At 36.2% G+C, this 17896-nt stretch overlaps 2 protein-coding genes and 1 pseudogene across 3 annotated transcripts; all 3 read right to left on the reverse strand.

Annotated features, from left to right (window-relative positions):
* Nucleotides 1-3761: 3761 nt before the first annotated feature.
* Or71 (odorant receptor 71) lies at nt 3762-7062 on the reverse strand. 2 transcript variants are annotated; one of them, NM_001190769.1, is made up of 6 exons: nt 6422-6666; nt 5638-5983; nt 5303-5545; nt 5120-5233; nt 4893-5048; nt 4770-4820 (listed from the first exon to the last, which is right to left on the reverse strand). In NM_001190769.1, exons 1-6 carry the CDS (start codon nt 6664-6666, stop codon nt 4770-4772), a joined length of 1155 nt encoding a protein of 384 aa, NP_001177698.1. The 2 variants fall into 2 exon arrangements, with proteins under 2 accessions (XP_031784302.1, NP_001177698.1); XM_031928442.1 differs by having other exon boundaries at nt 3762-4820; nt 5120-5545; nt 6422-7062.
* A 4256-nt stretch (nt 7063-11318) lies between these two features.
* Nucleotides 11319-14679, reverse strand: LOC107981827 (zinc finger MYM-type protein 5-like). The gene is made up of 2 exons (XM_031929228.2): nt 12961-14679; nt 11319-12788 (listed from the first exon to the last, which is right to left on the reverse strand). Exons 1-2 carry the CDS (start codon nt 13172-13174, stop codon nt 12439-12441), a joined length of 564 nt encoding a protein of 187 aa, XP_031785088.1. The 5' UTR covers nt 13175-14679; the 3' UTR covers nt 11319-12438.
* On the reverse strand, nt 15580-16812 carry Or70PSE (odorant receptor 70 pseudogene; annotated as a pseudogene).

The raw sequence follows: 17896 nt of genomic DNA on the forward strand, positions 1-17896 counted from the left end.
ACGGTGGACTCACCTGCGATCGGAACAGGATCCGAAGCGCGCGGGTTTAACATAACATCATGGCTCAAAAAAATCAAATCCGAACCAAAAGGGACTTAAGGGTCGGAACTTGTAATGTTCGCAGTCTATACAGAGCAGGTGCGTTTAAAGAACTCGTAAAGGAAGCTGATAGGTACAATCTAGATTTGGTAGCAATACAGGAATCGCGGTGGCCAGATGGCGGAGTACTAGCATCGGGTAACTTCACGTACCTGTATGGAGCCGGGAATGGGGGATCTCTAGGCACCGGATTTCTCGTAAGCAAAAGCATCATACATTCGGTTAAAAGTTTCAAATCCGTCAATGATAGGCCTCGTACATCATTATCGAAGGGGAATGGTATAGATATGTATTTATTAATGTACACTGTCCTACGGAGGACAAAGAAGAAGAAGCTAAGGATCTCTATTACGAAACTTTAGAGCAGGTAATCAACCAGTTCGCGTCTTACGACACAAGAATAGTATTAGGCGATTTCAATGCTAAAATAGGTAGGGAGGAAATGTTTAGGCCTACTATAGGTAAGGAAAGCCTACACGAAACCAGCAATGATAACGGTATTAGGGTCATAAATTTCGCGGCGGCAAAAGATCTTGAAACCAAATTGATCATTTCCTCGTTGAAAAAAGACGTCATACTAATGTTCTTGACGTAAGGGCTTACAGAGGGGCAGATAGCGACTCGGACCACTTCCTAGTAGTAGCCAAATTAAGAGCTAGACTAGTAGCGAATCAAAATAGTAAGCGAGCAAACAAGGTAGAAAGCTTCGATATTGAGAAACTACGAGATAGAACAGAGCGAATTAGGTACCAGATAGAAATTAATAACAGGTTTCAGGCACTTGATGAAGCAAACACATCGCCGGAGGGGAATGACGAACCGAATAGCTTATGGGGGGACATCGAAAAAACGGTAAAAGAGGCCGCGAACAAAGTACTGGGTAAAAAGAAAAAGCCAAAGAGCAAACCATGGTTTGACGAAGAGTGCGAACTCTGGTTTGAAAGGCGCAAAAAGGCTAAATTAGATAGCTTACAAAGTAGAAGCGATAAGACCGTAGAAGAGTATTCTAACGTAAGGAAACAGACGAGCGCGATCAACAGAAATAAGAAGCGGGAGTATCAAAAGAATCTTATTAGGAGAATAGAAACTAACAGTAAGGAAAATAACCCCCGCGAAATGTACAGAGGGATTAACGCCATCAGAAAGGGTTTTAGGAGTAGAGCGCAATTGATGAAGGACGAAAACGAGGACCTCGTAACAAATGACAACGAATTACTGTCGCTGTGGAAAAATTATTTCGATAAATTATTAAACGTGCACGAAAATAGCGAAGAATTAGGGGACGAAATTCACACTGCTGATTCCCACGTGGAGGAACCGAACTACCAAGAAGTAGAGGCCGCGATTAAAAAACTAAAAAACAATAAAGCCGCGGGAAATGACTCTATACCAGCTGAGTTACTCAAATATGGGGGCGTCGAGCTCACTTTCAAAATCTATAAACTAGTATGTGCCATCTGGAAAAATGAAACAATACCCGAAAATTGGAAGGAATCTATCATTATACCGATTATTAAAAAGGGGGATAAGACAGACTGCAATAACTATAGGGGTATTTCACTTTTAGCAACGTGCTACAAAGTTCTGTCAAATGTAATACAAGCTAGACTCACTCCATTCGCGGAAGATATAGTAGGAGATTATCAGTGCGGATTTCGGCGCAACAGATCGACGAGCGATCAAATGTTTACCATAAGACAGTTGTTAGAGAAAAAGTGGGAATTTTGCGAAACCATACACCAACTATTTATAGATTTTAAAAAAGCGTACGACTCTATTAAGCGAAGCAAAATGTATCAATTTCTAGTACTTCTCGGTGTACCGAAAAAACTCGTGAGATTAATTCAAATATGTCTGAACGGAAGCACGGGAAAGGTCCGAGTAGGCGGTAATGTATCAGAACCCTTCACGATACGCGATGGTTTAAAACAAGGGGATGTTCAACTTAACGTTAGAGTACGCCGTTAGAAAAATGCAGGTTAGGTAGGGAAACGGTAGCAAGAAACGCGGAAATCTTCATAAAAGCGGTGGAGTATACAGGATTAGAAGTGAGTGAATCAAAAACAAAGTACATGATTGTGGATAAGCTAGGCATCTGCAGAGGGGAGGAAGATCTCAGAGTTGGGAATTTTACTTTTGAAAAGGTTAGCGAATTCAGGTATCTGGGTACGACCATAAATGATAGAAACGAGATTAATGTCGAAATAAATAAGCGACTCCATTCGGGTAATGCTTGCTTCTACGCCATGAGTAATTTACTTAAGTCGAGGCTAAAAACGTTAAAATAAGAATATACAGGACAATAATACTGCCGGTGGTTCTGTACGGGTGCGAAACGTGGGCTCTCACTAAGCAGGCGGACAACCGTTTTAGGGTATTTGAAAATAAAGTCTTGCGAAAAATATACGGGTCGCAGAAAGATGAGGAAACCGGGGAATGGAGGAGACTACACAATGATGAGTTACACAATCTGTACGCGTCACCAAATATTAACAGAATAATAAAATCGCGCAGATTGGGATGGGCAGGGCACGTAGCGAGAATGGGAGACGACCGTACGGCAGCGCGTGTCATGAAGGGCAGGCCGATGGTAACGCGACCTCTAGGTAGACCTAGACGTAGATGGGAGGACAACGTAAAAGCGGATTTAGTAGAAATAGGACGGGTGGGTGTCGATCGGAGAGGTACATCTTGGATGGGGTTGACACAAGATAGGGCAGCATAGAAGGCTTGCGTAGATGAGGCGATGAACTTTCGAGTTCCAAATGCCATGTAAAAAAAAAGTAAATATTTATAAAAAAATATTCTATTTGTTTATTATCATTAGTGTAATAAGACATTTGTTATGAATAACAGCTATTTTTTAAACCAAGCTATATGTGTATTATGTGTGTCGATTTCATACTATAATTACAAAGATTCGCTGTGATTCCTTTAGTCAATCGTTTCAAAAGGAAACGTAAAGATTTTTTGTACTACTACTTTCTGCATAAATGTGTAAGTTTTTTCGGACCAAACCACATAGATGGAAAGTAACTGAACTAAATTAGAAGAGTATATTATTAATTATTAATTACTTAGCTGTCGCTAGTGGTTCTCCGCGTTCAGCTAACTCGCCTTCACGCGACGTGCAAAAGGCACCGTGGCAAGGTATTTATTTATTGATATTAAACGGGCTGAAGCCCTTTACAAAGAATTTTACAATAGAAAACGATACTTAAAGAGAAAATGGAGAATATATAAGAAGTTGAAGTCAAAAACAAAAAACAAAGTTTTTCAATTTTGACTTAAATTGCGGTATGGACACCCATGATTAAAAAGCAGCAAAAATTAAAAAGTGCCTGTTAGCGCGGCAGTCAGCTAGGATCCTGTAGCCTTTTCAAACGGAACGACTCCACCTAGCTTTTCTAATGTATGTTTGCCTGCTGAATCCGAATTTCGAGGGTGGAGTGTACAAAAATGGCAGGTTATTTGTTACAAACAATTTTCCGGAAAATTGTTGCAAAATTTTCATTTTTCCGTACTAAAAAATATTTTTTTGAGATTCCTTGTAAAAATTTAAGAAGAAAGTGTTCTTATACATTTTTCTATTTGTGAAAACAATTTTAAATTCGGTAAAAGTTGTAAATTGTAAACATTTAAAAATGTTCATTAGGGACATTTTCGCAAAAATCGGGATATTTTTATAGAAATTCGTTATGTTTAAAGTTTGAGTTGTGCTAATTTTCGCGGCAAATGCGCAAGTTGTGCTAGTCTTTGCGGGAAATTTTGAGTTGTGCTAGTCTAGAGTGCGTCAAATGAGTTGTGCTACTTATGACGGGAAATTTAAACAGTGCTACTCTTCGTAGGGAGAGCGACGATATATTATCTAAAATCGTTAGAGTGAAAAATCGCCTATATTACTCCAAGTTTCGCCAAAATTGAGTCACTTGCGTTCGAGTGAAAATTTCACTCGAATAGAGTCAAATGTCACTCCAATAAAGTAATTATTTCACTTGAAAAAAGAGTAAAATCATGAACATAAGCTCACTTTTAAAAAATGACTATATTCGAGTCAAATTATGACTCGCGCAAAAAGTTGACTCAATTTTGGCGGAATTAAGAGTGATTTTTCACTCTAACGATTTTAGAGAGAATATTAAATAGAGTAAAATGAAGAGTAAAATCATGAACATAAGCTCACTTTTAAAAAATGACTATATTCGAGTCAAATTATGACTCGAGCAAACAGTTGACTCAATTTTGGCGGAATTAAGAGTGATTTTTCACTCTAACGATTTTAGAGAGAATATGCAATAATTATGAATTATATGTAACACCACGTGTGGGATCCACATTGTTTTCATGTAATCCTCAAATAGGTAGTATGCGCCCACTAATTTAAACTCTTTTTGAGCTGACAGCGTATGTGTGTCGCTCTGTTGCATGTTTGGACTGGGTAGGTCACCACATAGTTAGAGAGTAAGACCCCCCGAGCCACGTTCGCTACTAAGAGATTAATGCTAAAATACATTATTTATTGACGAACATAGTCAGATAATGGAATGTGTTTTGATCCTCACATAGAAACAGATAGATCACAATACTCAAATGTTTGATGCCATTTAAGTAGTTCAGATCATGACATTTACCAACATTAAACATCATCAGCCTTTGAAAGTTAATACATTTTAGCGCACTCGACGAACTAATGAAAGATAAGAAAATGAGGTTTTTATGATCTGGAAAGAAAAATCGTTGAAGCAGAAATCGATTAAAGAATAATTTCGAAATCACCACTTTAAAGTTGTTACCTTAGTTAAATATACAAGATTCAATTCATCAAACTTTCCAAGCGTCAAACGAACTGGTCTTTGAGATTGCGCCAAAATAAACCTTATAGCTTTTTGTTCGGGAATCCGAAACTCGCTCCAAAAGCAGTTGTATATTTCCATTGTAAGGAGTTCGCTCTGTTAAAAATAATGACATGTTTTCGCATGACAGTTATGAATATGCATTTATTTTTCCGGGAATTTCGTACCTGGTTTGCTAAATGTTCTCCAGCGATACAAAAATATCCACTGCTTACCAAAAATACAATCGTTAAAAATCCGTAATGAAGCGTTTGCACGGTTTCTCCTCCATTTTCGATGTTCTTAAAATAAAATAAATGACTTATAGCTACTGTAATGAACACGTACAATGAGTAATATTCATCTTGTACAAAAATAAACATGTATCCAGAGAAAACTTGCGCCAGTGTCATTAAGAGAATGCTAAAAAATGAGATGACTGCAAATATGTCAACAATAGTCTCTGAAAATTCATTGCAGCTCAGATGGACTTGAACAAGTCGTCTCGTAGCAGAAATTATCAGTCTTTTGTTGCTATTCTGTGATCGGCAGACTTTAGAAAACCTAATTATTTCTTGGCGTACAGCAGCAATTTTTGCACTTGCGTGCAGAACCTGTATGTTTTAAAAAGAATTCGATACAAATTCATACAAGCACAGAGATTTTTATTTAAACCAAATCATTTATAATTATGAACAATTGCTACCGTAGATGCGAGTAATCCTTCGACCAGAGCATGACTGTTAATACAGAAAAATGCTGTGCCGATTTCTCCAATTATTACAATTTCATATATAGGCGATTGCTTTGCATCTATAAATTTGGGAAACGATACAGGTGCAAGATATTGTCTACCCTCGATAGAATCGTTCATGTACGATCTAACGGGTTTGAGAAGAAACGTTAAAATTAAAGAATTGTACAGCATGATAATGGACTTGCATAACCATTTGCTCCGCTCAAAGTGATCTTTCATTGCATTCAATTCTTCGATTGTCTTTTTTGATGTTTGCCAGTCTTCGAACATTGTGTCCACCATGAATATCAAATTCCTGATTAAAAAAAAGATTTCAGTACAGCAAATCATGCGTTGGTATTTTTGCTTTTATGAATAATTATACACAAGTCAATTAAAATTTTTTTTTTCAGAAAATTCAGTAATATTAATTTTTTATAACACGAACGATTATTACGTTTTTTGCACCTACTAATCGGGACTCAAGTCACTCTTTTTGCCTTCCTACTGTTTATAAAAGCTGTAATTTTGATAACTTTACTTTATTTATTTATCATAAACAAACAAATTAAATTTTACTTTTCTATAATGTTCAATCAAGAGCGTAGTTACCGTGTCAAAAAATAATCAGGTCAGCCCGCCTAATGCGTGAAAAAAAAACACAAAAATACGTCGGTGCGTTACAAAAAATTTGGCGTGCACCAAGGGCAAAAATCCCACTTTACACCCTTGGTACACAATATACGATTTATACCTGCGTTTCACTCGTAGCGTTGTTAGCTTGAAGAAGCCAACGATAATACCAATGACGTTGACCAAATTATCTACGAGAAGTTCCAGATTTCCGAAGACTTCGATGGTATTCCAGAGCGCGAAAAATAACAGAACTGAAGACGAACCGATGACCAAGAAAAAACCTGTCAACTTTGCATATCCTGGCCATGCGCCGATTAGTTTCAAACTGATCTTATGAGGTCTGATGAAGATTTCATCATACATTATTTTATTTACTATATACAGACACCAAGATAAATAAAAAATCGATGAAAACAAATTTGAAAGCCTACACTGGAATACGTCTAAAAGCCACGCAAACTTTCATAATGAAGAATACTGCAATGAAGGCAGATGTAAAATGCACAGTCCGCATCCCTGCTCGATCATTATTTTTTAATCATTCATTCATAATGAGCATTATGTATGCATGATGAAAGAACGTAAGATATGGTATATAATAATTATCAGTAATCTTTTAGAAGTAAAGCTTACGTTTAAAGACATTTAATCGTTAGTCGTTATTTGCATAAAAAATAAATGGAATAATAAATCGGTCACTTTGTTTTCTTATGTTTCCGCGAACATTTGTACATCTTATTTTTCCATTGTCTTTTAATTCTCAGATAATATACATTGCAAAAAGTATATATTTTATATAATATTCATTTCTACCTATGATTTAATAGTAAAATAAAAATAAGGGTTTACATACTGTGTACGCTATTTAATTAAAATGAAAGTAAAATAAAATAAACATATTGTAATGTAATAAGGTAATTATTGTAAATATTAAACTATAAAAACATTAGTTCTGATTTCATAGGACTGCATAATATTTTATAGTGCGTAATCAAATAAAAATAATGTAACGAGTACGTGTTTCACCCTGCTTAGACTGCCAAAAGTTTGCAATTCATATACTAGCAATAACTCAGATAAGAAGTTCATATGTCTAACTAATTACTGATGTGATATGATTCAATTAGTTCCACAAAATTTCGTTTCTCTTATTTTTCATCACTGTTATTTGTATGTAATGAATAACTTTCTTCTATCAAGTAAAATAGATTAGCATATCATATGTGCAAATCTATGGTTAACAAGAAAAAAATGTTATTCTTAAAGATCTAGCAGACACCTACCAGATCTATATTATTATCGCCTTACTGGATGCCCCGAAAAAGAAAAATCTTGCGCTTTCACGATTTTGAAATACTTATTTTTTCACGGAGTAGTTCAAATTCCATAGGGAATTGAATGTATCGAAGATGAATGAAAAAAGCCATTGATCAATAGTATGCCCTTGGCATCTAAGAGGTAAAACGGAAAATTTCTTAAGCATACTTATGCACGTGAAATTATATTAAAAAGTTCACATTCCTTTATGTGCCTAAAAAAGTCCAAAAAAATTTTGAGAGACGGACCCGAGCTATTTTTTTCTTTTTCGACGTTCCAACGCGCAAAAAGTGCCTTAAGGAGCCACCACACTAGTTATGTAGATATATTAACCGTGTTAAATCGACGCGCTTCTTTGCTCCCAACTGTTAGAAATACGGCTGTACATAGGAGTCTGAAAAAATTACCGGTTATAGTTTTTGATATTATTAAAAATATTTGATGTCACGCCCTTTTTAACCTGTCAAAGCTCGGCCAAAACAATTGATCTATCTCATCTAACCCCGCAATCTCGAGCTCCAAACTATCGGATGCGCTGTCGAGCGAATCTCATCATCAAAATAAATTGAGATGTGATAAAAAGAGTGGCGTTATTTATCGTTTTTTTATATTTTTTATATATGTAAAAGTTAAAAAATCATTCAAAAGATGTGAATTTTAGGCTTCAATCGATCATAACCAATTGCAACGCGATCACGGAAATTGTGCGTGAAAGCTTCTCAAGCTTGGAATCCAAATATATAATCAAATATATAATGAAGATGAGTTTTTCTCGGAAAAAAACATAATAAGTACAAAACATACTGAAGTGGTCGCAAAGCACCTTCCCGTGAAAAATTCCATAAAATCAAGTAATTTATTTTTACATTTATTTTGATGATGAATTTCGCCCGACAGCGCATCCGATGGTTTGGATCTCGAGATTGTGGGGTCAGATGAGATCGATCAATTGTTTTGGCCCAGCTTTGACAGGTTAAAAAGAGCATGATTTCGGCTGCTATCCAGCTCGGTTCCGCGCAAAGACGGCATCATAAACTATAACCGGTAATTTTTTCAGACTCCTATGTACATCCGATGTTCTAAAAGTTGGGAGCAAGAAGCGCGTCAATTTAACATGGTTAATATATCCATATAACTGGTGTGGTGGCTCCTTAAAACACTATTCTCCACTACTCAAATTCAACGAAAACTAACCAATGTTTAACGGCATGTACCCAATATGAGAGGATATAAACAGAAAATGGAGCAGAAAATGTTACTAAAATCAGAGTACATCAAATCATGTAGAGGTGCAAAATGCATGTTTATAATATGCTTATCAATTGTAGCTGTTTTTTACCTTTTTGATTGCAATACCTATAAACCTAATCAACAAAGGGAAGTTTAATATCAATTTTCAAAACAAAAGTGGAGAAAAAAGCCTTAGATCTTTAAAAATGACCACTTATTGCGACGAAGTTCTAAGAGAGATATTTGTGAAAAATAATGTTGTTTTGAATAACGATTCCTCTCCATTCTCTTTGAATTAGATTTACGAATTTAAAGACATACTACAACATAGCTTTATGCATTCTGCAATGTTATTGATCTGATGGCCATGGCAGGACTAACATATAATAACCTAGTCATCTGCATCGAGTTTGCAGCGCAAACTTTATGAATGCAGTATAATTAGATAGAAAAATGAATATTCAAATATGAAATTTGAAAAACTTTTGTAGCTAGATAATAGTTGAATTATTAATCCATGATATTTATTGGCGATTTCTGTGCACATCGAATGCAAACAGTTTTATCTATTATAAGATTTGTAAGTAAACAGTTCTTAGCTGATTTCTGCCTAGATTAAATCGGCGCTTTTCTACCACGCAAGCTTTTGGTCTCGGGCCAATATAGTTAAAAATGTCTAGATAATATGCTCGGATCATTTTCATAAGGTTATTGGCTGATAATTAATCAATATTTTGTTGCAATTCGTCGTGCATGTATAATACTTATGAATGCAAAAGCTTGATAAAAATGAGAATACTAACATAATAACACAGCTTCAGTAAGCAAGCGATTCGTTGAACACTTATTCTTAGTCGAGGATGTAAAGCTCACGCATCCATAATATACATGCTGCTGCTTGTATCAATAATAGTTATTCAGGAGAAACGAAGTTTGCGCTTAATGATATTTAATGAACGTTCTTCTTCCATTGGATTACGTATCCTCTGTATACTGTGCATTGGAATATTTAAAATAATGCATTTCTCATGCGCTATATTCATCATTATCGGTAAGCTTTGCTTTTTAAATACTTATTCTGATAAGAACTCATGTTGATCGAGCAATATATAGAACAGGCAATATAATTATCCAGAAATGAATGACCAATTACCCTCAGTTGTTTTGAAAAATATACTAAACAGCGATAGAAATTATAGAATTAGTGTATTAAAAAGACCATAGAAAAATGCTTGTATATAGTATATGCATACGCCAGGTGCAGCATTTCTTCGAATACAAGAATTGTTTATTTTTATGTCGATGACATCGAACATTACATCTGAATAATCAAATTCACAGTTTAACGATTTTGCTTCCGTCCGTACGGATGTATGTGTGTGTGTGTGTGTGCGTGTGCATGTGGCGTAGGCAGAGCAAGTTCTGCACAAGTGGCCCTCCGACACCGGATCCCCACAGGTACTATCGTTGAACAATACTTCCGTGGGGCCCGCCAACAAGCCTATTTGGCTTCTCCTTTGAAGTTTGACATTTCCATACATCCCCCATCCACCAAGGTGATTAAGGGTTCAGGATCAAGCTCGTCTTCTTCATTCTGCATCTTGCAGACGTCTACTTCCTGCAGCATCATCCGGTCATCCACTGCACTTACTCGGCTTACTGTTTCACCTTGTCCTTTCCTTTTTTTCTCTTCGTCATTTCTGCGATCAAAAGGGGGCCCCTTTTGATTAAGGTTGTTGGGTTATTATTAACGAATTTTTATAAACCCACCTACCCCGCGCAAAACGAGTTGGAAATCTGAAACGTACAGTTTGCGACTCGCCACAAATAAATAGGAATTTCTGTATATTCCTCTTATACTCCAGGAATAAGAGTAAAAAATAAAATTACTATAATCTGGTTTAAATTATTATTGCATACTTATTTCTTATTTACGAAGGAGCGCTTTCTGACTTTCGTCGTGGCAAAATCGTTTATAAGAGAGTCAAAATCAAGCGTTCGCATTATCTCGGATTCGATGGACAATGTTGCCAAGGATGATAATCGTTCTTGTCCCATCGTAGATCTGTACATATTTTTAATTCACTTTAAAACAAAAAACGATCTTTCCGACTCACAGTTCGCAATTGGCGCCGTTACAAACAAACGATATGCGATAAAAACATTTGGAAAAATGTCTATTATGTTTTTATCTACCATCCAATTTAAAACCTTTAAGGGGCACAAGGAATCACCCGTGCTCTCTTCACACAAAGATTGTTCTTTCAATAGCGTAACAAATTGCTCCAATTCTAATACGAAAGTATTTTCTAAATCTTTTTTATATACTTCTACTAAATTTTCAGCATTCTTTTGCAAATCACTTTTTTCCATGCTTTTAAGATTAGCTAGAAAACCAAATAATTTTATAAAAGATTCATAAGCCGAACTTCGTTTTTTTTAATTCTGCAATCAGTTTATCTATAATCACATAGTAAGTGCAAATGCGAAATTTATCAGTGCCTTCCAAATTCTGTGTGACCAACGATTGTAACATATTATTAGCTGTATTTAAATCCAATTCTACTTTTTGTAAATATTTACTAGTTCTATGAAATTGATTTAGAACCCGATGCCAAAACACAGCCATGCATGCGAATTCCAATTTTGTCATATTTTTTCTTAATGACGCAGCTTCGTGTCGAGTATCCGCTTTTTGATTATCGTCATTTTCTAATTCTAAAAGAGCATTATGGATTCCATTATAATCCTTGACCGCATCATTTACTGCATCTACTCGACAGGACCATCTTGTAGCTGACAAATTAGTTACTTTAGCACCTTTATTTTTAACTAGAATATTCCACCTATGTGTCGATGCAACAAAGAAACTGTAAAGTCGCTGAAGTATACAAAAAAAATTCACCACATCAATACATTCGCTTACACTATTGTCACCAACCAAATTCAGAGAATGTCCAACACAAGGTACGTAGACAGCCAGATCATACACTTCTTTTATTCGTGCCTGCAATTCCGAATATTTGCCGGACATGTTACTGGCATTATCATAAGTCTACGCTCGGCAATTTCTTATGTTCATTTCGACGTCTTCAAGTAATTGCAATATTTTTGTACTAAGCGATTCGCCTGTGTGACTGGTTATGGGCAGGAAGCAAAAACAATCGTTCATATACATGGCCATTATAATAGTATCTAAAAATTACAGATAACTGATCTATGTGCAAAATGTCAGGGGTATAATCGACTACTAGTCCCCAATATTTTGCTCGTTTTATTTCACTGATTATTTGCTTTTTAACAGCTTCTGACATAATAGTTATCAATTCTTCGCAGATAGTCTTAGACAAATACGAAACCGTTCCCCGACCTTTATTTGCGCATAAAATTATATGCTCTTTCAAGAACGGATCAAAATCAGATATTAATTCTAAAATTCCAAGATAATTTCCATTATCTGGAGAGCCTATAGCTTCGTGTGTACCACGAAATGCAAGACCTCGCTCAGAAATAAATTTTATAACTGCTACTACTCTTTTTAAAATTTCAGTCCAGTGTTTTATTTCACTTTCCATAACAGTCATTAAATTAATATCTATTCTCTCCACTAATTGATAGATTTGTTTTTTTCCAATTCGAAAATCCTGTGACAAATGAGTTCTCATGATCCACGCCAAAAAGCTTACAAGTATAGCATAACACATTTCCGGTCGATTCAGAATATAAGAGCCATTTTCTTTCGCATTTTTCGCCATTATTTAATGCCCTCGTAAAATGCTTGGGATTGAAAAATCTATTTTGATTTTTACATTTTCTTACAGAATTTTTGAAATCCGAATTTTTATTTTGAAAAAATGTCGAGTCTTTCTCGCAGTATTTAGATCTTTCTGCATCTGTGAAATGTAATGGCCAAAGAGCTGGATCCTGTTTTACAGTATCTACAATGATAACATTACTTTTATAAATAGTATAATAGATGATGTTTATTATAATTTTATAAATGTTAAATGGATTTATCAAAATATTTTAATTTTTTTAAAAATTAATTGAATGTTTTTCGAAATGTCTAGTATATAATTATGAAATATTACTTAAAATACAAAGTATTACCTGTCTTTGGATTGTCTTCCAATATTACAGATTCGTCCATGTCTACAACTTCACTTTCGTTTGTATCTGCAGGGAATGAGTCATCTTTATTTGTAGTTTTCTCTTTTGAGGTAATTGCAATAATTGTGGTATTATGTTCAGAGCTAAATTTACACTGATGTGAATGTGAATATCTTAAATCAGCACCTACAATTAATATCGGATCGCGATGCATATGTATGTATGAAATTTATGAGAAAATACATTAAAAATAAAAATATCCAAGACATAGGATTCATTAAATTAGATTGGATCAGTTGGAAAAAGCTATTTTTGATTGATTGATATGCATACCTGATTTTGTTGAATCCTCAAGTAAATTAGAACAATGCAATCTTGATTGCACTGTCATATCATTTGTTTCTTTGTTTCTTTCACTCCCGTTGGAAACATCTTCATCTCTGTTTAACACTTCACTTTCAGAAAGATCAACAGTACCAACACTGCTTTCTTCAGTAATCGGAGGAGCATCATCCGCAGTACTCGTTGAAGGAACAAAATTTGATAATTTAGGCAGCTTCTTTTCAAAATTCTCTCTATCTGTTTTTAATTTCCTTTACACATTACCACTAGCATACTTCCTTGACATGTTGAAGCATTTGTGAATTATATCTTTCAAGTATATAAAAGTACTGTTACTATTATTTTATAGCGAACGAATTATAATCTATGATCATACGTCTCGAAACTCTCGAACTTGTTTTGACAGCAGCAACCGCGTGTGCAAAATGTCGCTGCCACCGCGTGTAGCGCGCGAGACTATATGCACATGAAAAAGAGAGAGAGACAGAGAGAGAGGGGGGGGGAGCTTATGAGGCACACACGTGCGCTAACACAGGGACGTTGACCAATCACAAGCGAGATCGGCTCATACGCGGCAACGTTTGAAAATTTGGCTGTCTATTTCTTTCTGATGAAATTTGTATTGAATGTATTATTGCATTCATACAATGAGATTATTTTTACTTTTGCAGTATGTACTTACTTACAGGAATGTTTACAAATTTTTGTTTAAATTGTTTTCAATTCTGAAATCTCTGTGTGTGGGTTATTTAGTTTTTAAAATTTATTTTGGAAAATTTGGTATTGAAAATTTTCGGTTTGTGGGGCCCCTTGCAAGACCGGGACCCTGGGCTGCAGCCCCTAAAGCCCCCCCTTGATCCGGCACTGCATAGCTGTCATCATTGACTCAGAAGTATAGCTTTCGTGCGTAGGACTTCACCAACATGACGTCCGCCTATATTGGGGCACCGTATAACATAATTGATGTAGTTACACTGGCTAGAAGTAACCTTCGACCCTGCGTTGGTCCACCTACATTTGGCATTAGTCGCGATAGAGCAGCACCGACTTTTGCTGCCTGATTCCCAGGTACTTAATGGTCGGTTGGGAGTCTATTTCGTGTCCATCCACTGTCAGTTGTGTATGTGTGTGTGTGGTCATATTACTAAATCAAGCACGTGAATATCAATAAACTTTTACATGCATTTCTCTTTTTGAATTCTGAAACCACGACTAGTATATTACGGGATGAGTTAATTTGTGTCCAATGTACCCTTTTGCCGCTAGCTATTGAGCATGCGAGGTATTTAATCCTTTGAGCGTGCGGTACCATGTGGTTTTCTAAATGCCGTGAGCGAAATTCATTTTTGTGTAGCAATTTGCGTACGCAAAGTACTCTTTCCTGCACGCTCCTCAGCGTGCAGAAATTGTTCGTTTACATTTTTGCGTGCTGTAAAGAAATCTTCGACTCGTATGACGTTTACGCCGGAGAAAGTGAGTCAAACGCAAAAACGTTAACATCAAGGGACGAAAGTTAGCTTTTTCAAGCAAGGAGAATGACTGAGCACAAGTGGAACTTGAGTGCGTCACTGACACACAAGATGTACACGAGTACTCAATCATCATCCGAATCTAAGTCGATTTGGCCCTTGTTGTGTGCTATGCTTTGTATAATTAGTGCATCAGAGGCTCTTATATATCTGACACACGCACGCGCGCACGCGCGTGTATATATAAGTATGATAAACAAAATGTACAATGATTAAATAGGAATTAAAGTCATATAATTTATTTGTATCTCTCTAATTGATTGGGATGATGAAGCAGTTAGTTCAGCGGAGTCTTCGAAAACCAGGTATTTCAAAAAAAGACCTGATATAGCAGGTTTTTTAACAAATGACTTAAGAAACAAGGTATCTCGAAGATTGAGTTAAAGAACCAGGTACCTTAAGAAATGCGTTCGGAAACCAAGTAACTCAGGGAATGCGTTCGGAAACCAGTTATCTCTCAGCATACGACGAAACACATTTCCTGAGTTATCTGGTTTTCGAACGCATTTTCTGAGGTACCTGGTTTCCGAAGACTCCACTAAATTAACTGGTTCATCCTCCTAACCGTTGATACGATACGTACAATAACGATGTACGCACACACTACAAGAAAATATATGTTTAGGAAGCAAAAAGCGCTTTTTTTATTTATACGTAATATGAAAAGTTCTTATCGCTCCCATTCAATCCTTTTTTTATAAGTATAATTACAATCGAACTGTTTAAATCCCGTACAGTTGGAAATTCTTTAGTGCACTTTGCGAACTAATGAAAGATAAGAAAACGAAGAAAAATTGTTGAAACGCGATCAAAGGATACTTTCAAAATCACTACTTTGTTATACCTTAATTAAAAATAAAAAATTTAATTGATCAAACTTTGCAAACGTCAAACAAACTGGTCTTTGAGATTCAGCCAAAACAAATTTGATAGCTTTTTGTTGAGAAAACGGAAAGTCGTTCTAAAAGCAGTTGTATATTTCCACAGTAAACAGCTCGTTTTGTTGAAAATGGTATTTTTGCGTGACAGTTGTATATGACTATATACATATATATTATACGTTATACACGTATTCTTGGACATTTCTTACCTGGCTTGTTAAATACTCTCCCGTGATACAATAATATCCGCAGCTAATCAACATTATGATTGTCATAACCCCGTAATGAATCGTTTTCACAGCATCCCCTCCATCCTCGATATTCTTAAAAAAAATGAGTGACCTCATGAAAATGTATATAGGTACAGCTAGTAGTATTCGTCTCACACAAATAAACATATATGCACAGAAAAATTGCGCCAGTGTCACGAAGAAGATGTGAAAAAACGCGATGACTGTAAATAAGTCGTCGACATCGTCCGAAAATTCATCAGAGTAAATGTGCACCTGAATTAATCGTCTCATAGCAGTCATTATCAGTACTTTATTGCCACTTTGCAATCGGCAGACGTTAGAAAACTTGACTATCTCTTGGCGCACAGAGTCCATTATCGAACATGCGTGAAAAACTTGTATAATTTCAAGAAAATATTAGTTGCAAAATAATGAAGAAACGACACAGAGTTTGTAATTAGAGCAAAAGTATATTATGCTTATATATGTAAACCATTGGTATACCGATAATGCGAGTAATCCTTCAAGTATGGCGTAAGTAAGTATAACTATATTTACGGCAAATAATGTCGTGCCAATCTGTCCAATAATTATTAATACGATTTCATACGTAGGCGATTGCTTCGGATCGCCGAAGAATTTGGGAAACGCTACAGGTGCGATTAATTGTCTATTCACCACAGAATCGTAGATGTATGATATAACAGGTTTCAATGTTATCGTTAAAAGTATGTCATTGTACAGCCAGATTATGAACGTGCCTAAAGATTTGGATCGTTCGAAGTTATTTATCATGACTCTGGATTCATCGATTGTTTTCTTCGCTTGCCTATCATCCAAGATTTTATTTATTAACGCCATCAGAGCCCTAAATGAAAAATAGTTTCCAGACAAAATCTTACAGGCTGATATGTTTTATATTTAATAATGTTAATAAAACATTTATAATATCTGGAAAACATAATAATTTCTTGCAATTTTTCTGATGATACTAATTGTACTTTTTTTAAATTTGTTTATAGCACTGGGTGACATAAATTCGCATCTATGTCACGCATATCCGTGGCATAAATAGCCCATTATTGCACCGTACTGATCGCTAACTGCACGGTGCAAAAATGGACAGTTTATGCCACGGATAGGCGTGACATTAATCCGATTGTTTAACGTGTGGGCTATGCATTGAGCTTCTCCACACGGCCTCCCATGGGGCGCGGAGCCGAGATACGCTCGGCCAACGCGATCAATGAATGCACGTTAACATTCGATGACCTACCGATGCCTGGTGACATTAAGTGGGAAGTCAACCGGCCGCTCGGACGGGCGGCGGGATCCCATCCAATCCCCACTCATTTTGGCATTGGCCAACCATACATTACGCCGGAGCTAGAGTCCCAAGCAGCTAGTTAGAGCCCTACTAGCTTACAAGGGCCTGGATATACTAGTTTTGATCTTCACCAACCAGGATGGTCCGTCGATCACTAGACTAGTTCCAGCTCGGAACATTACTGAATCCTTCCCCCTTCCTCTCGTGGGGGGTATACCGAGGCTACCGAAATCTCAGGGTTCACCCAACTGCCCTGGCAGAAATGCCACCCGCCCGGGGCTCTTCCGTTCGGAAGATAGATAGGCGTGACAGCGGATTTATGCTAGTCAGTGCCTAAAAATAAGGTACGATACTAGTGGCATAAATAGTCCGATACGGCACGGCGTCGGATACACGCCGAGCCGTAATGGACTATTTATGCCACTTGTATCGTAATATACTATTATGCCGTATTAAGGAAATCCAGCAAATAATCTTTTTAGAATTTTATCCTATTATATTCTTTTTGCGGAACTACTGCACAATATTCAAGTGTATTTAATTGATTGAGGTGATGATAGTTATAATAATTTTAGTGGATTTTTCTAATTATATGACGACTTGTATTTGTTTGCAATCCTATGC

The sequence above is a fragment of the Nasonia vitripennis genome, chromosome 4 (genome assembly GCF_009193385.2).
Source record: "Nasonia vitripennis strain AsymCx chromosome 4, Nvit_psr_1.1, whole genome shotgun sequence".
In the NCBI taxonomy this organism is placed as follows: domain Eukaryota; kingdom Metazoa; phylum Arthropoda; class Insecta; order Hymenoptera; family Pteromalidae; genus Nasonia; species Nasonia vitripennis.